Source organism: Euleptes europaea, chromosome 2 (genome assembly GCF_029931775.1).
Source record: "Euleptes europaea isolate rEulEur1 chromosome 2, rEulEur1.hap1, whole genome shotgun sequence".
Taxonomy (NCBI): domain Eukaryota; kingdom Metazoa; phylum Chordata; class Lepidosauria; order Squamata; family Sphaerodactylidae; genus Euleptes; species Euleptes europaea.
In genome coordinates this window covers 96,102,557-96,130,244 of record NC_079313.1, presented here as the reverse complement: position 1 = coordinate 96,130,244, position 27,688 = coordinate 96,102,557, and the positions used below count along the sequence as shown (strand labels likewise).

Genomic DNA, 27,688 nt, shown 5'->3' with positions numbered 1-27,688 from the left:
TCTGTCAATTATGCTGCTAGAAGCTAAAGTGACTAAACTTTAACATAGCACAGCTCCCAGTTTTAAAGTGGCAGGGGGAGCAAGAGAAAAGCACATCCTCTTCCCCTCCACACCATTCGACTCCAGGCTGCTCCAGGGCTTGCAGTGCCTCAGCAGAGCACAAGGCAGGGGGTGGGGGGGGAAAGAGGGGCGCATCAGGCATTCTAAACTATTAACAGTCACCAGCCCCCCAAACTCTTCTCCCCCTGAGTGTACCAAATGTGCCCTAAGCACCCTTCTCCCTGAAGTCTTGCATGCCCAAAGCCTACCACAGTCACTGTCAATGTGCGCTCCTTGAAAGCGGGGAGGGAAGACAAGGAATTAGACGGTCCTGCAGGTGGAAGAGCAGAGGGTGCCTTGGCCAGGGGAAGGAGGGAGATTAGCAAGGCCAAGGAAGGTTACCCGGGGGTCTATATCTCTGAGTGCATAGAACTTGACATCTTCGAACATCTCTTCAGGAACCTTTAGCTCCCCCTCCTCTTCATTCAGCATAGTCTTGCTCAACTAACAGCTGCAGCTTCTGCCTTATGGTGACTCCCCTCTGAGGCCCTGTCCCTTTCCTCCCACACCTCCTAGCAGCAGCCCAATCAGGGGGAACTGGCATGCACACTCAATCTGCTGGGCAACTGAGTCTCCCCCACCTCCTAGCAGCAGCCTAATGGGGGGAACTGGCATGCACACTGCAGAAGGAGCCATCTCTTCTGTGAAATTGAGACTCCCTCACCCCCTGCTGCCACCCCCTCTTTCCCCACTACCTAGGGCACCTGCTCCCCTGCCCCCCCCAGATCCGCCCCCCTCCCCCAATCCAGCCCTGATTGGAATCTCCCACAGCTTTTTAAAGGCATAAAGCTGTCAGGTGAAGGGGGAATTTGACTTAGTGCTGGACTAGGATCTGGGAAACCCGCGTTTGAGTCCCTACTCTGCCATGGAAGCTTGCTGAGTGATATTAGACCAGCCATACACACTCACCCAAACCTACCTCAAAAGGTTGTTGTAAGAATAAAATGGTGGAGGAGAGAACAGTGTTGTGAGCCACCATAGGTAACCATTGGTGAGAAAAGCAAGGTATAAATATCCAAATAAATAAATAAAGGATGTGGTATGAGTGGGTGGAGGGAGGGAAGGCAGCATGGTATAGCCCAGTCTCGTCAGAAAGCTATGCAGGGAAGGTACTCGGAAGGGAGACCTCCAAGGAAGACTCTGTAAAGGAAGGCAATGGCTAATCACCTCTGCTTAATCATTTGCCTTGAAAACCCCCACCAGGGGTATTATAGATTGGCTGCAACTTGACAGCACTTCACACACACACATGAGTGGGTGGAGAGGGTGATAATCCTTTCCTCTGCATAATTTTCACAATTTAAGTAGATATCTGGACATGCTATTTGCTCCATTGAGGAAAGCATACATGTATTATAAGGATATATTGTGTTTCCCCCTAGTGGGGCAAATGGTAGAACAGTAGGATAGAGGGGGCTTAAGATCAAGAAACAGCACAAGGTCACCTCTTCCCTTCCTCTTTGCTGCAGCTCTGATCCAAACCCCACCACCCGCAGTTGCTCTTAGCCCTTACAAAAATTGCAAAGGATTCTAATTGCAGATTTTCAAGGTCATATCTAATTTGGCACTGAAGGACTTGAGAATTTTCCCATTTCTTTTCCTTTCAAATTCCATTAACATTTACCCTCTATCCATGCATGGCAAAAACTGATAACTGTATAGTGAAGGTCCTTTTTTAACTCAGATGTTGATTTTCTAAGTTCTTTCTTAGCAAGAGGGAGGTTCCGATTTTAATAATAATCCTGCTTGAGAGATGAAGGATAACATTGCTCTTGATGTGTATGTGTGCTGATTAAACTCTATGGGTATTTCCTCAGCCTTTTAGGTCTCTGCTATGTAGGGATACCAGCCTCCAGGTGGGATCTGGGGATCCCCTGGAATTACATCTCATCTCCAGAGTACAGAGATCAGTTCCCCTGGAGAAAATAGAAGCTTTGGAGCATGGACTGTATGGCATAGTACCCCGCTGGGGTCCCTGGCCTCCCCAGGCTCTACCCTCACATGTCCAGGAGTTTCCCAACCTAAAGCTGGCAAGTCTAGCCCCCCGCCCCAAGCTGGTGTTTAGCTTGGAAAGAAGGCAGTTAAGGGGAGACATGACAGAGGTCTATAAAATGATGCATGGTGTGGAGAGAATGGACAGGGAGAAGCTTTTCTCCCTCTCTCATAATACTAGAGCGTGGGGTCATCTGCTGAAGCTGGAGGGTGACAGATTCAAATGGAAGTATTTCTTCATACAATGTATAGTTAAATTGTGGAACTCCCTGCCCCAGGATGTGGTAATGGCTGCCAACTTGGAAGGCTTTAAGAGGGGAGTGGACATATTCACGGAGGATAGGGGTATTCATGGCTACTAGTTAAAATGAATACTGGTCATGATGCATACCTATTCTCTCCAGGATCAGAGGAGCATGCCTATTATAGTAGGTGCGGTGGAACACAGGCAGGATGGTGCTGCTGCAGTCGTCTTGTTTGTGGGCTTCCTAGAGGCACCTGGTTGGCCACTGCGTGAACAGACTGCTGGACTTGATGGACCTTGGTCTGATCCAGCATGGCCTTTCTAATGTTCTTATGGCGGCCTGGGGGACCTGGCAAACCTACTATCACAGAAACTCCAAAATGCTGAACCCAGCTTTTTTTCTGTAGTGAATTTATTCATGAAATTAGCTTGATAAAAGAGTCCCATGTAGTAGGAAATTGTTGTGCAATTAGAATAAGAACAAGTAGGAGACCTGCAAGGACTGTGGGGGGCAACTCATTTTCCCTCCCCCACTATTTCATCTGTTTCTTCTCTGAAAAACCCCATTGCTTTTCCCATTTTCCTGCTCTCTTCTCTCCCTCCCACCCACCAGCCAACCAGCTCTGCCTCCTCCTGTCTTCAAATTTCTGTCCTTCCCTCCCCAAGCAGCCTCTGCCCAGGAATACCAGTTGCATGGTGCTGGCCACTGGGCCTGTCCCAGTGCTGGGTTGTTAGACTACCAGCTGAGCATACCCTACCTAGGTTTTTGGGGTGGAGCCTGAGGAAGGCGGGGTTTGGAGAGGGGAGGATACTTCAATGCCATAGAGTCCAATTGCCAAAGTGGCCATTTTCTCCAGGTGAACTGATTTCTAATGCCTGGAGATCAGTTGTAATAGTGGGAGATCTCCAGCCACCAACTGGAGGTCAGGAAATCAAAATGAGAAAACTTGTGCTGCCAATGGACAGTATTACAAAATTATCAGTACATGCGACCAAAAACAAGTGCTTTTCAATGTAGTTATGTTCTGTAAGCATATAACATACAAACTTGCAATCTACAATTGCTCATGCATTCTGTGATGCCAGTTGCTTATGCACAATTATCTGTAAGCATACGGGCTGCCTAAACTCCCGGACTAGACTTGGCAACCCGATATGCAGGCACACGACTACTGTTCCAGCCGCTCCTGGGACGGCCGCTGCGTATTCCGTTGAAACTCACACGGCCGCTTCTGCAAGCTCCGTGCAGCCAGCAGCTAGGAAGCAGAAGCAAGGGCAACCTCCAGTGAACCTGAGAGACTCCATGTTCCTGTGCAAACTCTGTTCCAGCCACAGCCATGTCGTGAAAAGCAGACAGTCACATAGTCAGTGCCAACACCCCCCTCTCCCATTGCAACATCAACAGCTTAATGGGCAATCAGCAGCGATCCTGATATCAGCGATGAGTCGTTCCTCCAGCTATGCTGCAGTGATCCCCAGACGTTTGCAGAGATCGCGCCTTTTGTTTGAGAACATTAATCACTTCAGCAGAGATCTCCCGGTTCCTCTCGGGTTGTGCAAGCCATTGGAATCAGAATAGATTTCCAAATTCTCACTACCCCACCCTGGCAGCCGAAGATTAATCCTTTTGTCACCTGGGAACCTAGGAGGGGTAAATCCCCTCACCCCGCCCCCAGAAAAACAGTATATCTGGGGTGCCCCAGCCCATAATGTTACCTTTCCTGGCTTCTACACCGTTACTCTGTTCTGGTTTTTGCGCAGCCTGACCACGCTCCCTCCTGCCTTGCTGGCCAATTTACGAAAACCCCTTGCCCCTACCTTTGCTCTTATTTTCTGCTATCTTAGTCTACTGGAACTTGGACATCTCCTCTTCAAGAACGGTAAATATTACCCCACCAACATACACAGAATCTAAGAACGTATTCTACTACCTTTTGAATTCTTAGATTCTGTGTATGTTTGTGTTGCACCACTGAATGAAAGATACAACATAAACACTTTTAATTCGGAAATCCCTTGTCTGTCTTTATTCTTAAGGTCACAGTTAATGGGCTCTGGTATAGTTGGTTGATCTCGCTTTATAAATACATAGTTTCTGATTGCTCACCATATTGCCCCAATTAAAGAGCATTTCGGGTAACATATCAAACATACAATGTTTTTTGGTTCTTGAAGGTTATCCGGGCTGTGTTTTGCATACATAAAATTCAATATTCCATCAAAAAAGATATTGCACCATTTGATTTTGTCTATAGCAGTTACAATGACAATGGAATCCAAGGTTTAAACAGAGATGGGCTTAAAAATGATGGCCAGAACAATGGTTTGATGTCACTTCTGTGGGAATCCCAGCAGTGATGTCATGTCTCTCCAGAAATCTCAGAAACGCTATGGTAAAACCAGAATTTTGAGTGATTTTTAGAGAGGAATGACTTTACTTCTGGGGGTAACCTCTGAAAGGGAAATTTCCCAAAGGCTGGACTGTCGTAGGTTCACTGCACAAACTGCTTGGCAGTTTATTTACAATATAAGCATCCTATGATGGTGGTGATACAGTGGTCACAGGAATGATACAGTCACAAGCACATTTTGTTGATGAAGCTGCAGATGGCGTTAGGAAGGCAGCCCCTCTAAATTTAAGCCACCTGAACACCAAGTCAGTTTAAGGAGCTTCCTCCAACACATAATTACCATTTTAATGAGTCTAATGGTGTTTGAAAATCCCCACTACTGAACACAAATAAAATTGATGGCAGGGATCACAGAAGACATGCTGTGAAATTGAGGTGGAGTTCAGGGTCAGGGAGTTTAAATTAATACAAAAAAAATCCTTATCCATGTAGTTTCAAAAGCCAACTACCTAAAAAAAAAGGAGGAAAAGGTAAAGAATCCTGTTTTTAGTGTATCAAAAAGACCGAGTAGCCTGCATCTCATTAGCTCCTTACTCTCAGTTTCTGGGCAAATCCTAGCTGAGCCAAAAGATCAATGATGTGCACAGCCCATTCATGAAATCTGGATCTCTGTAGCACACACAAAAGCATTTCCAGCGGAGAGTGACATAACAGGTGCTTCAATACCAGATGGTATCCTTATTAGAACAGTATGATTGCTTTGAAGACTAGGGAAATGAGTCACCCAAGGTATATGAGCTAGCTGATTAGGCCAAACCAAGTTTGGCGTGAATGTCCATTTTTTCCTCCAAGTTTCATTGATAATGTACAAAGATGTCAAAGTATTACAAAACCAGGAAAGAGAAGCGGGCAATGTTATTATTTTTGTTAAAGCTGTATATTTCACGCAAGCTGTGATTTCTATTCAGACCAGTGGTTATTATGTTTACCATAGTTGCAAGTTTTACAAACAGATCCAATGCTGTGCTCAGTGCTATTAAGAAGCTTTTGCATAGCACAGCTAAGCCATTCCAGGGAGTCTCTCAGGATAATAATAATATACTAACAATTTATTAGACTTTTAGGCCACTGTATCCTGACAAGTCGGACTCAGAGCGGCTTACAACATTATTACACACTTAAAATCAATACAAGATATAAATTAGCTAAAGCGTCAATTAAAATGGCTGCTGTGCCCTTCAGTTCATTTATACATCCCAGCAGCAAAAAGGAGAGGAGAGGAAGGAGAAGAGAGGCCAGCAGGATAGAAACCATTGCTGTCCTCAACCATATGCCCAGTGGAACAACTCCATCGTGCAGGCCCAGTCCTACAGGGCCTGGATCTCACTTGGGAGAGTCTTCCACTGGGCTGGAGGCAAGAATGGAAAAGGAAGAGAGGCACCTAGCAGTAAAAACGGCCTTTTCCCTGTCATAGCAGCTAAGCTAAACTAAAAAAAAATGTAGAGTGAGGGAACGCGTAGGGCTTTGTAATAGTATGAGGAATAGAACTACTTGGCTATATACACTTGACTGGAACAGGATGCTACTTAAGTTGTTATGATACAGTGTGGCCACGCCTCCCACCAGCAACCTTCATTGCCTGCCACTGCTCCAAATGGCAGTAGGAGAAAAAGTTTTTTTAATGCCGGTATTGCTTGTAGGGTTGCCAACTAGTGTTGCCAGGTCCCTCTTTGCCACCAGCGGGAGATTTTTGGGGTGGAGCCTGAGGAGGGCGGGGTTTAGAGTGTAATGTCTGTAATCATCATTGTATGCTTATGTGTTCAGTTTGCATAATTGTTCTTCTGGAAAAGCTAGGCCTAAAGTATAAAAGCAGGTTTGGAATACTGTGTATTCATACCGCACACATGGAAACTTTGGGAACGTTGGCATCCATAACTATAAGAGGCCAATAGAACACGTTGCCTGGTACAGGCTTTCCCCTGTAGAGACAAACAGTGTCTTACCTTCACTGTTAGGAATGTGAATCACAAGACCAAGTGTTTGCTTAGAGACAGCTTCTACCAATCTCTATACACTATGTTAATTAAAGTAAGATAGATAACCAATGTCTAGTAAGTCTACGTATTTTGTAACACCCCTGACCAGAGGGTGCACATCCTTTGTTCTGGTGTGCGAGCTGTCCTCCGCTTTTGGGAAGCTCCCACCCGGTATGTATTATTAAGCTTAATAAACAAACTGTTCTAAATTATCAACCTCTTCCTGTGTTATGGTCATTTGGTTCATCAAACCATTTCACAGTCATAACAAGAGAGCGGAGGGACTTCAATGCCGTAGGGTTCAATTGCCAAAGCAGCCATTTTTCTCCAGCTGAACTGATCTCTATCGGCTGGAGATCAGTTCTAATAGCAGGAGATCTCCAGCCAGTACCTGGGGGTTGGCAACCCTGTTGCTAGCAGAAATTTTGCTTGCAGAAATGTTTAGGTTCAATCCCTGACATCTCCAGTCAAAAGGATCAGGTAGTTGATGATATGAAAGATGTCTTCCTGAGACCATGGAGATCTGCTGCCAATCTGAGTAGACAATACTGTCCGTGATGGACTAATGGTCTGATTCTGGATAAGGTTCCAGCATTTACAAGATAGTTTAAAGAAGGTTAAAAGGGTCAAAAAAGCAGAGAATGATCTGAAAGGTGCTCCCCAGCCTCTTCTGTGATGTTGCCAGAGATCTGGAGAAGCCCCCCCCCCCCTTTTGATTGTCAAAGATGTCTCGTAATGGTTCTGGGTAAAAGGAACAAAGCTTCTAATGGGTCCCTTTGGGGAGAAAAGTTGGGTATAAATATCTTAAATAAAATAAATAAAACAATCTGTTTCAATATCTCATCTGGCCATCACAAGTTGCCCTGACTCCCTAGCAGGCACGTAGGAAGAAAACTCGTGTTTAAGACAAAACGATCTCCCTTTCCTCCCATCCCTTTTCCCTTCTGAGGCATTAATATCGTTGCTTTTCTATCTGTGCCGATTGTCTCACGGCTGCTTTCTTCCATCTGTTTTAGGGGTCTATTGATGATGAGCACAACATCAGCAAATCCACTTCTCTAATAGAAAGTCAGCATCACCACCTGCTGCACTGCCTGGAAAAAACAACTGTAAGTAGCAAAAGGAAACCTTACAGCCTTGCTTAACACTCATGTGTGGTATACTACAACTTTTGCAGGATACATCACACAAACTCATAACATTATATGTCGCTGGCTGGGATAAAAATATGTACCTCTCTTTGATGGCATGTTAATCTCAGCAACTTGCAATGATATACCATGACTGGTAAACCCTTTCATTGTAGCTGTTGCTTAAAACAGAGGTGATCTAACTTTTTCATATTTTGTAATACAACTTCATACTTCTGATTTCATCTTTACTACAGTACTTATTGTTTTCAGCCAAGAGTTGGCAGAAGGAAGCATATTCATGCATTCATATTAAGCTTTTCTGGATCAGGCTAGAGTATACCTTATCCAGTATTTGATGTTTCCAAGGATCCCAGAAAGCAGCGGATTTTGGCCAGTGGCCCACCAAGTAGCCCATGATCTTCCTTTTGTTTGCCCCTGGCTTAGAAGTATTAACACTGTGGACAAGTTGGAATCAAAAGTTTACACTTACATCACAAAGCACAATCTTTTCTTATGTTTCCCCTTGTTGTTTATATATGTGCATTGAACACAACCACTTGGCGTCAGCTGTAGGAGGTGAAGACCGGGTTAATTAAGCTGTGAAGGAAATGTCACTTGAAATTAACAATAGCAACTCATTTTCTTTTTAAGTGCATTCTTTGGCTGTAATGAGCTCCAGCTTGGAAATGCATCAATTCTTGATCTCTAGTGGTGCCAATGGATCGCTTCACTATCAAGGACAGTTCCATACTTGGCAACCAATGAACAGAAATCCCCAGGTGAATTCGTCTGTAGTGCAGCTGCATTTAGATACTGTACCGTGCAATCCTATGCAGAGTTACGCCCTTCTAAGTCCACTGAGGTCAATGTGCTTAGAAGGATGTCACTCTGCTTGGCATTGCATGAAGTCTGAGCCCCATCATGTGTTCCAAGCACCTCTTTAGGGCATGTCCATCTCCATATAAAAATAATCCATTTAACTAAAAGAGCGCAAAAGGTTATTTTTCTTATGGTGCAGTTCGCTGAGCCAACAGTAAGTGAAACCCAAACAAGATTGACCTCAGGTGCAGAGCTGCTTCCACTTCTCAGCATGTCTTTTTGCTTGGAGACACTCAGATTCTTCCCTGTAGGAGGCCACATCACCAGTTGCCAAGTTTGTTGCCCAACGGGATAGTGCCATAGAGATCTGAAGGAGAAGTACTGTTCTGTGAGTCAGTGGCCGAAAACGCACGGGCACTTACTCCGGTTTCTTCCCAGTGTCCTCCCCGTTCCAGCCAGGATCAGTTCAAACCGGGCGGGGGGATAATCTGTGCGCAGAACCTCTCTTGATCCGTGGTGAGTCAGCGTGCTGATCTGCCCATCAAAACAGAAAACGCAGGAGACACGCACTTCCTAGCCATTCAGCAAAGCACGCTCCCGGTGGTGATTGGCCAACTCATTGACTCACTGACCAATGACAGCCCTGCGCTCCCACTTTTCAAAAAATTTGGAAACAAAAGGGGGTGAGGTTGCGCAGGGAGGGGTTTGGAGGCGTGTGGGACGTCATGACGCCGGAAGAATAGGCTCCTGTTAATCTGTGGCGAGCCAGGGTTAACGGTTGGGGTCTTCATTCGCAAAGCCGGGTTTATTTTGGGTCGACACAATGCTCAGCCAGCAGCATCTGAGGTGTCATTCGTTTGCGAGAATTTGGTCCTGGTTGGAACTGGAAATAAAATGGGAGGAGACTGGGCGGAGACCGGAGTAAGTGCCGGTACGTTTTCGGCCAGTGTCTGAGATGTAGAGCTGACCTGCATTGGCAGTAGTTTGGCTGATGATATTTGGAAATGAAAACACCGCGGCACACTCAAGCTGAAAGCTCCATTGTTTAGAAGATAGATCTTCCCACTTCAGCTTCCCATAGAAAGAGAGAAAGAAAGAGAGAGAGAGAATAGAAATCCAATGAATAGCATGAAATACCTGTCACTATGCAATATTAATGCACTTCTAGATGTAATCCTCCTTTGAATGACATTTCTCATCTTGGCTGGATGTGTTGTTGTTTAACATAGTGATGCACATCCTTAACCAGTGCCATCATTTCTATTCCTTAAATTCTTGTTTCAAACTCAAATTCCATTTGGACCCATGTCCTTGTTGTCTCCCTCCCTTACTGATAGATAGATAGATAGATAGATAGAGAGAGAGAGAGAGAGAGAGAGAGAGAGAGAGAGAGAGAGAGAGAGAGAGAGAGAGAGAGAGAGAGAGAGAGAGATAGGTAGGTAGGTAGGTAGGTAGGTAGGTAGGTAGGTAGGTAGATAGATAGATAGATAGATAGATAGATAGATAGATAGATAGATAGATAGATTATTATGACCTTAGCCAGCAAAGATACAAACCATATCAATAAAACTCATTACATGTTAAAATTATCTCTTTGTAAGAATACAGATAAAATTTTATCATTTAAAATTAACCTTATGAACATTAGTGACCTTTTCTGAATTGATTTTAATTACTGCTGAACAATATTTGGCTACCCGTAAAAGACTTTGGGGGTCTCCCTCCCATAGGAGGAATTTCATTTTCTCTTCCTCCAGACTAGATTCCATTGTGTTAATGAGAGGAAGAATTAACTTCTGATGAATTTCCTCGTAATAGATACACCTGAATAAGACATTATTTATATTTTCAGTTTCTCCTGACCTGCAAGGAGAGCCAGTTTGGTGTAGAGGTTAAGAGCGGTGGTTTGGAGCAGTGGACTCTGATCTGGAGAACCGGGTTTGATTCCCTACTCCTCCACATGAGCGGCGGAGGCAAATCTGGTGAACTGGATTTGTTTCCCCACTCCTACACATGAAGCCAGCTGGGTGACCTTGGGCAAGCTACAGTTCATAGAGCTCTCTCAGCCCTATCTACCTCACAGGGTGTATGTTGTGGGGAGGGGAAGGGAAGGTGATTGTAAGCTGGTTTGAGTCTCCCTTAAGAGGTAGAGAAAGTCGGCATATAAAAACCAACTCTTCTTCTTCTTCTCAAGGGCATCCCCACTCAGATTTTGATAACTTTCTATATTTTCCCTCCAGTATTGCTGAAGGTAAGGCTGATCCTCTTGCCAGGGTTAGGGCTCTCCTTTGCTTATTTCGCTCTAAAACAGAGAAATATTCAGTCGGAACTAGACAATAGCAAGTTCTAATGGGAGCCATCCCTTATTCACTGTGCTTCAGAAGACATGACTGTCCCTCCATTTCCATTTGAGCAGTGCAGCACAGAACCAGAAGTGCAGTTTTTCCACGGGAAAATTGGTATATATTTTTCTTCTCTGAGGACAGCTAATGCTGACCTGGCGGTCATTCCTGCCAGCTGTAGGAACAGGTAGAAAACCATGGGTTAGATCCAACCAGCCTTTCTGCTGGCAAGAAAGAGGAAGGAACCCCTTTTGACCAGCAACAAGGCTGTGCTGAGAATCGTGGGACCTGTGAGGACAAAAGACACATAGCAGAAAGGCTGTAGTGATGAGGGGAATTAAGTGGCATTGAGCTGGAAAGCTGATGGGATCCTACTCACTCACATCCAGATGCATGCACATGTGCTCCATAGGTACCAAAGGGCTTATTAACATATTTGGTCCACAAAATAGACACTGTAGACATGTTGTCAATGCCATCTAGATGATGAGGTATAATAGAAAATTCAAAAGATACTTATTCACACTTAGTCCTCCCAATGCAGGTGGTTGCCATTTTCTGTGATTTAGGGCAACAGGTCCTAGATCATAGAATCATAGAGTTGGAAGGGACCACCAGGGTCATCCAGTCCAACCCCCTGCACAATGCAGGAAATTCACAACTACCTCCCCCCACACACCCCTAGTGACCAGAAAATGCCCAAGATGCCCTCCCTCTCATCATCTGCCTAAGGTCACAGAATCAGCATTGCTGACAGATGGCCATCTAACCTCTTCTTAACAACCTCCATAGAAGGAGAGCTTACCACCTCCTGAGGAAGCCTGTTCCACTGAGGAACCGCTCTAACTGTTAGAAAATTCTTCCTAATGTCTAGACGGAAACTTTTTTGATTTAATTTCAACCCGATGGTTCTGGTCTGACCTTCTGGGGCAACAGAAAACAGCACCATCCTCTATATGACAGCCCCTCAAATACTTGAACAGGTGTAATATTTTACATTCACATTCAACTTTGGGACACACAAACACGTGACCTCAAAAACCCACTGTTCCGTTTGCACATCCTGAAGCTGGAAAATACGCATGTATTCACAAAATACTGACTCCATGTGGAGGACCACAGGCGATGCGTACTCTCGTTATGCATCGCTGGCACACCAAAACTGAATTCCAAAAAGGGCTTACTGTGTAAGGCATGCCGTTATCATTCAGGCCCAGTTCTCCCATCTGCAATATGTAGATAATAATATTGGCCTTACTTGCCGGGTAGTTGTAAGGGTTTCTTAGATAATGTATGTGGAGAGCTTTGAATACTCTAAAGTACTGTGTACATGCTAGGTGTTATTATTACTTACACTACATTTTAGCACAAGCATCAAAGATGGGGGAAAGACGTCGGTGGCATATAACACTCATTCATAAGAACATAAGAAAGGCCCTGCTGGATCAGACCAAGGCTCATCAAGTCCAGCAGTCTGTTCACACAGTGGCCAACCAGGTGCCTCTAGGAAGCCACTAACAAGACGACTGCAGCAGCACCATCCTGCCTGTGTTCCACCGCACCCAAAATAATAGGCATGCTCCTCTGATACTAGAGAGAATAGGTATGCATCATGACTAGTATCCATTCTAACTAACAGCCATGAGTACCCCTCTCCTCCATGAATATGTCCACTCCCTCTTAAAGCCCTCCAAGCTGGCAGACATCATCACATCCTGGGGCAGGGAGTTCCACAATTTAACTATGCGTTGTGTGAAAAAATACTTCCTTTTATCTGTTTTGAATCTCTCACCCTCCAGCTTTAGCAGATGACCCCGTGTTCTAGTACTATGGGAGAGAGAAAAAAACGTCTCCCTGTCCACTCTCTCCAAACCATGCATAATTTTATAGACCTCTATCATGTCTCCCCTCAGACGCCTTCTTTCCAAGCTAAACAGCCTTAAGCATTCCATTTCTAAGTAGTGCCAGTTATGATACCCTCTCAAATAATTAAAATACTGTTGTATCCCACCTCCCTTCTCAGCTAAGGGCAGCACATTCCATCAGCACAAGTTGCCAGCAGAGGAATCTCTTGTACTGGAGGCATGTGCCTTGCGCCAATTGAATGCATCATCCTTAATCAAATGAGATGCTAGGATACAACCCACTGTAGCACTGTACTCACATTACCGTGAGCTTCTATGCAACCTGTGTACAGTATGCACATGATTTTCATTTGCATGCTTGTTCAGTAATTGCTGGAATACATTCGATATGTATATGGCTGAACGTGTGGTTTAAACCCCACATGTATTCCCTGTTGTATTTTTAAGGTGAGTATTTGTTGGATTGTTCTTCCAAAGAGAGGTGCACACATACACCCAAGATATACGTATGCTCACTGTAACAAGTCTACAGGGTTGTGTCTGCCTATTGGCATCTGACGGACTCCTGAATAACCTGATTTATCCAACAGGGGGCAAGGGAGATGTGAAATTCATGTAAGTCTTTCATATAAGTCGATAAGAAGTGTTGTGTCATATTGAACAGTGTTGGATAGACTGGAAAGAACTGGATACAAATTCCATGAAGCGCATGGGGAGTCTTGCACCAATCACTCCTCACACAGTTGTTGTGGGTGTAAAATGGAATAAATGGAGTAAAAGACGTGCTACCCTAACCATCATGGAGGACATGAGAGATTAATACACTGGTAAATAAAAAGAAGTGCTGTTTGCATAGGCTCCAAGTGTTGTGGAGATACATAAGGGCTGACCGTGAGTTTAGACAACTGAATGAGTTGGATGATTATAATGGTAAGTAATGGAGGCCGAACTGTATTTGATGCTAAAAAGGGGTGAGGGTGGTGAAAAGAGTTTCTAAAGTTTCTAATACAGTTCAAGCCGGTTGGTTAAGGGACAGGATTCATAATCAAAGTGTTTCTAATACAGTTCAAGCCGGTTGGTTAAGGGACAGGATTCATAATCAAAGTGTGTTCTAGTGGTAGACAATATAAGAAATTATTTGCTGTTTATCCTTCATCTACCTGAGGTCATAATTTAAAAAAATCATGATGGTACATTAGGAAATGGGGGTTGGCGGAATCAGGAGTGAGTCGCTGCAACCTGAGCAGGTGTTAAATGGCTTTTTGGTTATTAGAAAGGGTATGCTGCTGACCTAAACCATCCATCGTTTTCAACATAGAGGTTGCCATTCAAGAACTGACATGCGGCATGTTTAATGTATGCTTTTCGATGCACCCATCAAAATAGTTCAATCAGCTTTCATGCTGAAATGCATGTCCTTCCATCAGACTTAACTAATTAACAAAGCATCACTCTAATGAAAGAGATCTCATCATAGCCTGTGAATTCTTGGAACACCAAACAGTCATTTTGCAATGTTACAAAGTTGCCAATGGAATGAGGAATGATTCATGCATCAGAGTTACCAGCAGGTTTCAAAGGGCAATTCACCTTTCCTCGAACCAGAAAATCATTTTCATGGTATCTTCGGTTGCTGCTAAGACTCAGTATTAAATTTATTGGCTGTCAGTCACCTGCAGATCCAAAGAATTAAGTGAAACAAAGCTCAGAAAGGTTGTTACTAACTACAAAAATAGAAGAGCCATATCAATTAAATGTATCCTTTATCCCACATCAGTGTGCATCCCATATTTCTTGAGCTACACTCTTTATATACCAATCAGAGAGCCAGCGAGGTGTAGTGGTTAGGAGCGGTGGACTCTAATCTGGAGAACCAGGTTTGATTCCCCACTCCTCCACGAGTGGCGGATTCTAATCTGATGAATCTCTGGTTGATTTCCCCACCAATACACATGAAGCCAGCTGGGTGACCTTGGGCTAGTCACAGTTCTCTTTGAACTCTTGCAGCCTCACCTACCTCACAGGGTGTCTGTTGTGGGGAGAGGAAGGGAAGGAGATTGTAAGCCGGTTTGAATCTCCTTAAAAGGTAGAGAAAATCGGCATATAAAAACCAACTCTTCTTCTTCTTTAACCTATGGACACTTTAACCCAGCCATGAGGGTTCTGTCGCTTGGGCGGTTGTCTACTGAAAGCCCAGTTGGTGGAAACTCAGCTGATAGTCTGCTGTGGCTATGTTCTGGGCCATCTGATTCAGAAAATCTGGATTTCTTTTGGGGAGGTTTTAAAAGCTGCTTAACTTCAAGGCTCAGCAAACATGTGTCGTTAAAGGAAAGGCCCTTTTGCCCATTCAAACCTGTATGATGACAAGTGGAATGCTGGGACTGAACTTTGGAATGCTGGAATGGACAATCAATGGTGTTTTTATCTTTTGTTGACATGTTGTCCTGTAGGGATTGTCCTATCTTGTGGATGATCCCCTGTTATCTGTACGAACTTCCACCTTCAAGGTATTTCTTTCTTAATTCAATCCGTTTATTGCCGTCTCTGTGCCATGTCTTCAGTGATGTTTCCTTCCTTGTTAGTGATCCTGGTATGGGCAGACTGTGCATGCAAGAGATCTTTTTGCTGTCTGGTGGCTTTGAGTGCTGTGAAGATTGCTGGACCTCAAACAAAACCAAGCCATAACTGCATTGTTGGTGGTCTTTTTTTTCATATTGTAGAGCTCTATTAAGAAAAAGCTTGAATGTTGAGTATCTGCATTATTTGTGTGGTTTGTGACATTTGTGTATATTCTGGAGTTTTATCCCCTTCGTAAATGACTACAAGATACTGTTAATTGTCCCTCTGCTCTGTGTTGTTCCCCACCCCACCCAGCCCATACATTGCTGCCCGGGTTATGGTTTTATTCCAGGATGCTCTTCATGTGTTCCAACAACCACTTGTTTTATTTGTTACATTCACAACCTGCTTTCTTCTATCACGGAGCTCGAGGCAATGTATATGGGGCTCCCAGCAAATCTCTGAACCAAGCACTGACCAGACACAAACCTCCTTGGCTTCAGCAAGCATAATCAGTTGTCCTCTAGCCTTGCCCCGAGCCTCTTTCTGCTGCAGTCCCCTTGCCACCCCCTCCACACATTGTTCCCAAAAATCTTCTGAAATTTAGGCATAGCTGCACTTTTATATGTTAACTGTTTATACTGCATTGATTTAGTTTTTAGAAGAGAAAGGAGCTATTAAAAACATTTTGATTTCCATACCCTACGTTCATCCTAAGTTGCTGTTATAACATTTAAAATCCAAGCCCCATATGAAGCTGCTTTATACTGAGTCGGATCATTGGTCTATCAAGGTCAACACTGTTGACTACGACTGGTGGATGCTCTCTAGGGTCTCAGGAAGAAGTCTTTCATAACACCTCCTACCTGATCTTTTGACCTAGAGATGCTGGAGACTGAATCTGGGACTTTCTGCATCCAAAGCAGAGTCTCTACCACTGAGACATAAACCCCCCCCCCCCGGACAATTAGGGTTGCCAGCTCCAGGTTGGGAAATCCCTGGAGATTTTGGGGGTGGAGTCTGAGGAGGACAGGGTTTGGAGAGGGGAGAGACTTCACTGCCATAGAGTCCAATTGCCAAAGCGGAAATTTTCTCCAGGTGAACTGATCTCTATCGGCTGGAGATCAGTTGTAATAGCAGGAGATCTCCAGCCAGCACCTGGAGGTCGGCAACCCCACTGACAATGTGGGCTGACAGTCATGTGAGGCCTTCTCATCGAATCATTGTCTTTGATCTTGGCCAAGTAACCCTTATATGGGAAGGACCTGTATGATTGACTTCACCCACGTACTGCTGGGCTTTTAAATGCAGCAGCATGCAATTAAGCTATAAATAAGCAGCCTCCGCTGTGGTGCTATGGCATAAGAAGGGCATCTAAGTTTTCATTATTGGCCTTCTGGGCTGAAACTTTTACACAAGGTGCCTCCCAACTAGAAAGAACATGATTCCCCCCCCCCTTTACAAATTGAGGCTATTCAGCTAGGATAGTGGTAAAGGATCTATGTCATCTGACTATGCTATTTTCATTAGCATTTGTCATTTTAATCTCAGTCTTGCCTTGCTGAGGTCCTATCTCAGCTGCTGCTGATAAATCAGACATGTCCCATTATATAATAATTGTACTTACACTTACAATTCAGTAAGTGTTTTTTTATTCTTTTTTTTTTTTTTTAGCTAGGTCACTGAACTGTACCGTAGTCTCTCTTACACAAGGTTAATATATAAGCCCTTTTAGTTCAGGGGAAGGTACAGCACCCTGTTTCCCATAGTGACCAACCAGATGCCATCACCAAGGCAATGGGGCATAACTGTCACTTGATGTTGCCCCCATCAAGTTGAAGAGGAAGAGGAGTTGGTTTTTATACCCCTCTTTTCTCTACCTTTAAGGAGTCTCATCACCTTCCTTTCCCCTCACTTGTGAGGTAGGTGGGGCTGAAAGAGTTCTGAGAGAACTGTGACTAGCCCAAGATCATCCAGCAGGCTTCATGTGTAGGAGTAGGGAAACAAACCCAGTTCACCAGATTAGAGTTTGCCACTCACTTGGAGGAGTTGGGAATCAAACCCGGTTGCTACAGGTGTGTACAAAAATAGTGCGAGGAAACAGTATGGAAGCATCCACAGCTATCATGTTGACTTGCTACCTCCTGGTCATTATCCTGCCCTTTCTCCTTTAGTAACTTTCCTCCCCCACCCCCAATCACGGTGAGTTTTTACTCTATATCAATATTCCTGGGCAATGGATAGCTTATTTTAGCAGAATCTAAACCTGACTTCTTTACCATCTTTTTCATAAGGGGGCCAGTGTGGTGTAGTGGTTAGAATGTTGGTTTAGAATCTGGGAAGTCAGGTTTGAATGCCCTCCCTTCTAGGGAAGCATACTGAGTGACCTTGGACCAGTCACTCTCTCACTCTGTGGCTCGATGTAATGTTCCCCACAGATAGGGTTGCCAACCTCCATGTACTAGCTGGAGATCTCCTACTATTACAACTGTTCTCCAGCCGATAGAGATCAGTTCACCTGGAGAAAATGGCTGCTTTGGCAATTGGACTCTATGACATTGAAGTCCCTCCCCTCCCCAAACCCCGCCCTCCTCAGGCTCCACCCTCAAAACCTCCCGCCAGTTGCGAAGAGGGACCTGACAACCCCACCCACAGGGTTGTTCTTCTGAAGATAAAAAGAAAGAGGGGAGAACAATATTGCAAGCTGTTTTGGATCCTCATTGGAGAGAAAATCAAGGCATATGTGCCTAAATTTAAAAAAAAAAGGTCCCTTCCCCTGTTACCGAGAAGAAATATATAAAACTGAAGTCCACAATTCCTGAAGGAGAAAGTTCTTATGTATGGGGAATACACAATGATTATTTCCTGGACCAGCAAATAACAGAAATGAAACGAAACAAAATGAAACGAAACAAAATGAAATGTGACAAGGGTGTTGCTCTGGAAGAATGATTGTTGTTCCACTCCTAATCTATACACATTTCCCACCTTTATGGGCTTACTTTTCTCTCAGGATTGAAAAGTTCAAAACACCTCTGTTTTGTGGTCCTGAAAAGGATGTTAGCGGAAGAAGAAAAAAATAGCACGATTTCTATAGTGAATTGATGTCTGTGCACAAAATCCGCTGTTATGATTCATCATTCTGTACCTAGGTTTGACATTTGCTCAAACTTCTCTTGGAAAGGCGGGTGTCTCTTTAATGAGGCACTAACTTTTCACATGTGACGTGTTAACAAGGGACCGTCTGGGACTGGCGATAGAGTGAAGTACAGATTGCACCAGCTCCTCGCCGTCATTCTAGGTGACAAATCAAAAGAAAATCAGCTGCTGCAGGTATAACCTTGAAGAAGTCAATAATGCTAGGTGTGTTTACCATTGTGCTTTACACCTTCCAACACGATCACTCTAGTTGCCTGAATTCATTTCGAATTCTGAGGCTGGAATAAATTAAACACACACACACACACACACACACACACACATAAGCAAATTGTGAAGCAAAGTAAGGTGCTCCCAACTTTCCTCTTGAGAATGTAAAAACCTAAGAAAATAAGAAAAGCCATGCTGGATCAGACCAAGGCCCATCAGTAGGGTTGCCAAGTGCCAGGTGGTGGCAGGCAAACTCCCGCCAGCTGAGGGTCGGTGGGCAACGCATGCACGCGTGCCTGCCCACGGCACCATGTCACTTCCGGTTTACACCCGGAAGTGCCGCATTGCAAGAGGCTGTTTGCAATTCGAACTCCCAGTTTGAGTGTTAAAAGGCCCCTTGTGATGTGGCACTTCCAGGTGTAAATGCATCACAAGGACCTTTTACCACTCAAACTGGGGGGTTGAGTGGTAAACGGCCCTTTGCAATGCGTTTGACACCCGGAAGTGCTGCATCGCAATGGGCCTTTTACCACTCCCAGTTTGAGTGGTAAAGGCCCTTTGCGATGTGGCACTTCCGGGTGCAAACCAGAAGTGACATGATCACGTTGGCGCACACGCTATCTCACCTCACCTCCACCCCAGAAACCTCCCACCGGAGTTGAGGAGGGACCTGGTAAGCCTACCCATCAACTCCAGCAGTCTGTTCACACAGTGGCCAACCAGGTGCCTCTAGGAAGCCCACAAACAAGTGGCCAAGTGAATAGCAGCATAGTTATTATCTCTGGATTAATTCACAGAAACACTAGGATCTATTGAATGATCCAAGACAGCCTGCAAGGGTTATGGCTCAAACACTTTTGATTCCTCTTTCACATGGATAGGCTTCGATATCTCAGGAAGAGTATTGGCTCATTTTCAGTTTTGTAAATATCTCTGTGTTGCTGTGCATATCATGATCCAGCCTTCCAGCCTTTGCTTTATAAATTTATGGCATAGCTGAAGCAAATATCAGCAGGGGGAAAGGCAGAAGAAGAGGTAGGAAGGTGGAGGAGGATCCCATAGTATAATCAGAAGGTGCATGACATAGCAACCCTATTGAAGCTGAGCACCATGGGTCTGGTCATTGCCTGGATGAGAGATCTCCTTGGAATCCTATGAGTATACCACCTTGGGTATCATGGTGGCATAAAAAAATGGAATAGAAATTTGATTAATAAATAAATAGGTAGGCAGACAACAATTTTAAAGAGGTGGTAAAAACTGATCTGACCCAGACATCCATCTGTTGTAGGACAAGGACCATCTGCTCTATATACAAGGGAAATGACTTAACCCCTATAGTAGCAAAGGGGGGGGGTTATATACATCCCAGAAGGGGAACTGCCCTGAACCTGGCTTGCTGGGGGAGGGCGGGTTGTAGTGGTTAAGAGCAGTGGTTTTGAGCGGTGGAGTCTGATCTGGAGAACCGGGTTTGATTCCCCACTCCACATGATGCCTTCTGGGTGACCTTGGGCTAGTCATAGTTCTCTCTGAACTCTCTCAGCCCCACCTACCTCACAGGGTATCGGTTGTTGGGAGGGGAAGGTGATTGTAACCCAGTTTGATTCTTCTTTAAATGGTAGAGAAAGTCGGCATATAAAAACCAACTCCTTCTTCTTTTTCTTTTTCTTCTTCTCCTCCTTCTTCTTCTTCTTATTAACATGAGAAAAGTTTAGGAGCCAAATTTACAGAAAAGAGTGGCTTTGCACTCCTTGTGACTCATTGAGCCCACCAAGCTGGTTGCCTCCCTACCACTGTAAAAAGTGTGAATGTCAAGCACTTAGCAGGCAGCAATATCTGGTTGTTAGGCTGTATTTAGTTTGTGGATCACCACTGTGCAGGCTCAGGCTGGACCCTTACCTCAAAGTCTACCTTGCACAATTAAAATAAAGGTCTGAAAGAAACTTGGAGAGAATATTTGATAGCACACGCTCCACCCATTTTAGCCTTCCCAGGCAGCGTAGCTTCTTGGAAGCTTCATGCTATGCAAGTAAGGTTGCCAGGTCCCTTGTTGCCACCGGCGGGAGGGTTTGGGGGCAGAGCCTGAGGAGGGTGTAGTTTGAGGAGGGACTTAAATGCCATGGAGTCCAATTGCCAAAGCAGCCTTTTTCTCCAGGTGAACTGATCTCTATCGGCTGGAGATCAGTTGTAATAGCAGGAGATCTCCAGCTAGTACCTGGAGGTTGGCAACGCTATATGCAAGTGTATCATAATTATATACAGTAAATTTTGGTTATTTAGCTGATAATCCACTAGAAAGATCACTTGTTCAAAAGAAATTGAACTGCCTTAATCAAATTCCAAACAAGGCATTATTTCAGTGGGTCTTGCACTAGAGAACTTCCCTTTTTTGATTATGCCCTTATTTATGGGATTTGAATTTCTAACATTTGATAAAATCACTGATCAGACCAGTGGCCCATCTCGTCCAGCATACCAATTCACACAGAAGCCAACCTGGTGGGCCAAACTGGGCATAGAGGCTGAGGCCTCCCCCTGATGCTGCCTCCCAGCACCAGTATTCAGAGGTTTGCAGCCTCTGTATATGGAAACTCCTTTCAGTGGCTAGTAGCCATTGATGGTGACTGAAGGGAGCCTCCATATACAGAGGTAGCAACTCTCTGGATACCGTTCCTGGGTGTTGTACAACCAGAATTAAAATAATCCTGACTGACTCAACTCCTAAGTGTTAGAAGGCAATCCAAATAATATTTTTAAAAAAAACGTGCAGATATTTTATACTTTTATGTTTTGCTGAGTGCCGCCTACTTATAGTGGGAAAACAATTCATACTTTTTTCTAAATGAAATGAAAAATGCCCAGGCTCAGGGACTGGCAAGTCTCCAGAGGAAGGAAGTTCCACAACTATTAGGTAACCACCAAGGTATCTGTGCCCTTTCCTCATACATCTATTCCAGTAAATTCTTGAGCGTAAAATGCATAAGCCATGTGTTATCTGAGAATGTTGCATGTGTGTTTAAATCCAAACGTATCCTGGCAAGATGCACATTATTGGGAACAAGGAGAAAATTTGAGAATGTATTTATTTTATTTATTTAGTCCATTTTAGCCTGTCCTTCCTCCAGGGAGCCTATGGCAGCTTTAGATGTTTCCTATATCACCATTAGTCAAATGCACAGTCAGCTGGTGGCGCTTCTTTGTCACTGCCAGTTAAAATACTATGCCGAGAAAATACACTGGCTGTGGCTATAACTACAGCCTGAGCAAGTTCCCCTGTGCCCTTTTTGACTTAGAGGAAGTGCCACCAGTTCAATGTTGTAAGCATTGACTTGAAAGAGAGTTCTGTCACGGTTTCTAAAGGCTCAGCAAAAAATGCTTGTCTGGAAGTTTAGCCGCCGGATTATTTATGTCAGAGACCCCACTGAGAAGTTACTAACAAGTGTAGGTGTTCTTCCTGACAGAACCACGAGTTCATCGATGAGCAGCTGTTCGAGCAGAACTGCATGGAGAGCTCGATGCAAAACTACCCGTCCAGTCGTAGCCCCTCACTTTCAAGTCACCATGGCCTGACCACCTCCTGCTGTTCTCGCCGCAGCAAGAAGACGACGCACCTCCCTAATTCCAACGTGCCAGCTACTCGGCTGCGGAGCATGCAGGAGCTCAGCACCATACACATCCAGTGCAGTGAGCAGCCCTCACTCACCACAAGGTACAGCAGGAGGGCACACATGCTACCGACCTAAGCAGCGCTGGCACTGTTCTGCAGCACTGGGCTTAGGATTACCAGGTCCCTCTTCTTCAGAGGGAGGTTTTTGGAGTGGAGGGGGGGGGTTGTGCGCTCTTGGACGTGCTTCAGCACTTCTGGTTTACACCCGGAAGTGCCGCATTGCAAAGGCCTGTTGCGATGCGGCACTTCCGGGTGTAAAACGCGCCACAAGGGGCCGTTTTCCACTCAAATGCCCCCTTGTGATGCTTTGAGTTTGAGTTTGAGTGGAAACCAGCCCTTTGCAATGCAGCACTTCCGGGTGTGAATCGGAAGTGACGTGTCCCCGCCTGCACAGATTGCCCGCCAGCCCTTAGCTGGTCAGCGGATGGCCAGGTGGATTGGCAGGGGTTTGCCCGCCACCACCTGGCACTTGGCAACCCTAACTGGGCTCCAGGGTAAAGTGCCGGGGAATCCGGCTTGATAGAAACGAGAACCAAAAGTAAAGTTTCTTTAAAGTTGTAGACATTCCAGACTCTGAACCTTAAATGTTCAATTCTGACATTTTCAAATGTCGACTTTAAAGTTCTGTTTTCATAGGAAATGAAGGGATATTGCATGGGGAGGCGGTGCTGAAACAGACAACTGGAATTAAGCTACGAAAGCAGTGGCCCCACAGATTTACCCAGGGTTGCTTTTGTGGCCAAAGGGGAAGCAGGCCAAAAGGGAAGGATTCTCCCTCCTCCCCTCAGCTCTGTGGCGGTGGCAAGGGGTTGTGGTGAATGGCCCTGGCAGCAGCATAAGCTAGACAATCAGGGTGCCTGGGCTGGTGGCAGGGGAGGGCAGGTTTTACAGGCGGCCCTTGAGGCAGACTCTTCACTCTGTTCCGCGCCCCCCCTCCGGTACTTAAAGGGCTGCTGCCAGGGCCTCTTGTTAGTTGGCTCCAGCTTCCCTCACCCACCCTCCCTCAGACTTAGGACTACGCGGTTATGTGTTGTATACATTTTGATCACATGTATGCTTTTGCCACAGCTCTTCTTAGATAGTTTGGGCATCAGGGCATATCCAGATTGGGGGGGAGGTTGAGTCTGTGTGCTTGCCTCTCATGGTCTCGGGACCCCCATAAGGGGTCTTGGCAGTGTGGCCATTCAGCGTAATGCCCAGCTTGGGGGCAGGCTGTTGCCTGGCTCTCACCCTCAGATGGTAAAGGAACCACGCAGTGGCTTGCGCCCATGTGGGACCTCAGGACTTGCCATCCAATGGAGGCTCCCCAGCGGGCAGGCTGAGTAATATAAACTCCTATGTATTTGTTCAAAAACATGAGGAAATCAGCCCACAGTCAGAGTAGAGAGTAGCACAGCCTTGAAGATAAGGGCGAGGAACATTCTCATATGGAGGTACCTCTAGGAACTTAAAGCTGATGTCAAAAGCAAAGATCTAGTGCAGTCATTTTAGGGGAGAAAATTGTCATGAGTGTAGTGCTGAGAGACAAAAATATAACGGTCATAACCACACGAAGAACCAAAAGAAATCTTTTCTTACCAGAGTAATATAGTGGGATAGTGACACATGGCCCTCAGTTTACAAGACCTGAGCAAGGCTGTTAACAATAGGACGTTTGGGAGGTAAAGAATTCATAGGGTCACTATAAGTCAGAAGTGACTTAACGACACTTAACACATACACAATGAAACATGTTGAAATTTGGCCGTCATGCAACTATTAAAGGCACTAGATCCTCTATCAGTAAAGGAAGCAGTAACCCTATTTTGGCAGGGCTCCAGTTCACTCAGAAAGAAATGTTGGTTTAATTGTAGATGACCTGGTTATATTCAGAAAGGAATGGATGGAAACTGAAACATTTGAAATGCTATGCCAAAAAGAAAAAATGCAGCAGTGTTTGGATTTGTTGATGTGTGTGTAGTTGAATTTGTGGATAAGGTTCAGGCCAAGAAGTACCCGTATTAGGGCAAGTAGAAATTCTGCAGGACCATTTCAGATTGGGAAAATAATTCAAGGTGTTAACCCTTTCCTTTGAACCACAATCCCAAACTGTCAGCCTCCCCACATGCCCACTATTTATAGAAAATGAAAAGCTGGGAGCACCTTTCATGGAACTCCCAGACTTATATGTCTGGTTTGGCTCTTACCCTGGAAGAAAGCTCTGTGATATGGAACAGTTCAAAATGGAAGAGTTGGTGGACCTCAATGCTTTTTCACTTGAAAAGTAGAGGTTGCCACTGACATACCTAGGGATGTTTGAAGTTTCTGGAGGAGATCTTCTTTGTGAGTCACTCAAAGAGGAATTTAAAGCCCAGAGAGCTCTTTGTCTTCATAACCCCCCCCCCCCCCCGTGTTTAAAGCAGACTTGTAATGCTGGACTCCAGCAGCTAGGCAATTGCCCGTTGAGCAGTCCTATAATTTGAATTTCATTTCCACTCTGTAATTAATCATAGGATGCAATTGATGCAGATCTAATAGAAATGTTTCTAGCCTCCAAGTCCTTAAGACTTCTGCAGAGACAAGATAACCTGGTAAATTACATAGAAAAGCACAACATTATATTAAAAATAGTAATGGATTAATCATTAGGCTTTTCCTTGAGCTGGAAAAAGATACGCAAAGATGGAAGCTCATCTTTCTTCCCTTCCAAGGCTAAATAGTAAGTGTAAATGTGTAGGGATGGGAGGATTAGATACCCTTCTCTTTTCTCTGTGCAGCCCCAACCTGAATTGCCTGCAGATGCAATTTACTTTTTAAAAACACTGGGAGGATCTGATCACTGATCCTCCAGCATCTTGTCGATTTTGATCTGGAGTATAGGGTTGCTAATGGACTCTATGGCATTGAAGTCCCTCCCCTCCCCAAACCCCGCCCTCCTCAGGCCCTGCCCCGAAAATCTCCAGGTATTTTCCAACCCAGAGCTGGCAACCTTAGGCATGGATCACTGTGACTAGCTCTAACTGAACCAGGAATAGTGGCTATTGGCGCACTGGCTGAAGCTGAATAAAAGCACTCCGAGCCACTGCAGCCACATGGTCTTCTAAGGTGATTGCTGCTGTGTCAAGCTGTGTCAAGCAGCACTCCGAAGCTGTGAACCTGGCTTTTCAAGGGGACGATAACCTCATCCATCGTTTTTAAATTATTTTAATCTAGACATAGCACTTCCAATAAATTATATTTTCATTATATATATACATATATAATGAAAATATAATTAATTGGAAGCGCTATGTCTAGATTAAAATAATTTAAAAACGTTAAAATAGCACAATGGCATTTCCTGAGGTTGAATGCCATTGTGCTATTTTAACGTTTCTTAATAATTTTAATCTAGACGTGGAGTTAGGGTTGCCAGGTCCTTCTTTGCCACCGGCGGGAGGTTTTGGGGGCGGAGCCTGAGGAGGGCAGGGTTTGGGGAAGGATGGGGTGGTACTTTAATGCCATCGAGTCCAATTGCCAAAGTGGCCGTTTTCTCCAGGTGAACTGATCACTATCAGCTGGAGATCAGCTGTAATAGCAGATCTCCAGCTAGTACCTGGAGGTTGGCAACCCTACATGGAGTGAAATGCAGCTCTTGTCTTCAACTCCCTTTAAAGTTTTTTGTTTGTTTGTTTGTTTGATGTACTTTGTCTTACAGCCGTTCCAGTCTAAATATGAAATCAGATGACGGGCTGAGACCGAACTGCAAGGCCTCCCAAATAACCACAGCAATCATCAGCATCCCGACCCCTCCGCTGCTCACCCCAGAAGGCGAAAGCAGGCCCGTCCCATCCAGCCCCAGCCGTGCCACGAACGTTCCCGTCGCGAGCTGCAACATTGTCAAGGTTTCGGCTCTGTAAGGCTTTGTCAGTCAGAGGCGGCAGTCGGAAGGCCAGCGTTTCTCTCCCTTTTCCCCACCTCCATGTTCCTTCTTTGCTGCAAATTGTGCCTAGATGGATGGATGGATGGACAGTTAGACCAACCTGACCAACATCTAAGAGTTCATAGGGGGGCAGGGGGGGGCCTGATGAGGCAGCTTCCTTCAAACTCACGTTCATGCTGCATAGTGAGCTCAGAAGAAGCAGGAAGCTGGGGGTGTGGAGGGGAGTGGAAGGATCTCTTTGTTGATAAACAAGAAGAAAAACCTGTTCCGGCATATGGAGCATAAAATAGTTTCCAGAAAGTGGAAAAAGAAGTCCTGTCATAGCTACAAGGAAGTCAATAAAGAAGCAGAATTATAACACTGTGTATCTCAGCACCTTTGTAAAGGTTTTTAATGGATAATATTTATTCATGAGGAAATGACTGCAAAAGGTGATAAAAATGGATTTTGTGACTTTTTTTCTTCATGCAGCAGAATCTTTAATCAACCAAAATGATACATTTTCTTTCTTTTATAGCTGAAGGTTTAGACAAAGAAGTCACCTATTACAGGAGTTTTAATTTTCATTCTTTTGTGTGTGTGCGTGCGCGTGTGTGAAAGCGAGCAAGAGAATCACTAAACTGGCACACTGTAATAACATGAGATCTGAGCACACGTTCCTGTTCCCTGGCTCAACCCTGCAAAGACTTACTGTTTGCATGGGCCACAACATGCTTGAAGTAGCTCCTGTAGAGCCGACGGTTCTACTCACTGTGCATCCTATTCTGCATGAGTGTGTCTTTGCAGGCTTTAGCCTTGAGTGCACAGTAGCAAACGGACACTTGCATGCAATCACACACACAAGCACCAAGAAAACTTCTCATTGTGGATGGCATCCTTTCTTAAGACAAGTTTTTGTAATTGCCTTTTAATTCAACACAAATTGCAGATGCAAACAGTGTATTTGTCTGCTAACTATTGTCTGTGGGGGGGATCATATTTGTTGGGGAGAAGGTGAGACAGGCTTTAGTAGTCCACCACAGATTTCTGCTTTTTGTATTTTTTTTTCCTGTTAACACCGGCTTGTAAAGAGTGTGACTAGATTACCAGTCCTGTATTTTTTAAAAGTGAGCATAGGGGGAATTTTATTTTTTAAATCTTGTACACACCCGTTTCACGGAGGGCAGAATCATTCAAAGCAACTGTGCCAGATGTTCATGAAGACTCTATAATCTCGATGCCCATGCTTTCTTTCTTTTTCCCTGTTTTTGTATGTGTTTTTTTGGTAGTAAAGGAAGTGTCTCCCATTGTATATAGTAGCCAGCTAGTCAG

The 27,688-nt window shown here is 44.7% G+C and overlaps 1 protein-coding gene across 2 annotated transcripts in view; it reads left to right on the top strand.

Moving 5' to 3' along the window:
• Nucleotides 1–27,584, top strand: part of KCND3 (potassium voltage-gated channel subfamily D member 3) — a 392,265-nt gene extending 364,681 nt beyond the window's left edge. Inside the window, exons 4-7 of one of the 2 annotated variants that reach the window (XM_056845193.1) lie at nt 7,739–7,831; nt 15,332–15,388; nt 22,271–22,518; nt 26,153–27,584. In XM_056845193.1, the coding sequence (XP_056701171.1) occupies nt 7,739–7,831; nt 15,332–15,388; nt 22,271–22,518; nt 26,153–26,354 (600 nt within the window). In that variant the 3' untranslated portion in view covers nt 26,355–27,584. The remainder of the gene's footprint in view (nt 1–7,738; nt 7,832–15,331; nt 15,389–22,270; nt 22,519–26,152) is intronic. The other variant, XM_056845194.1, reaches the window with a different exon arrangement.
• The last annotated feature ends 104 nt before the right edge of the window (nt 27,585–27,688 follow it).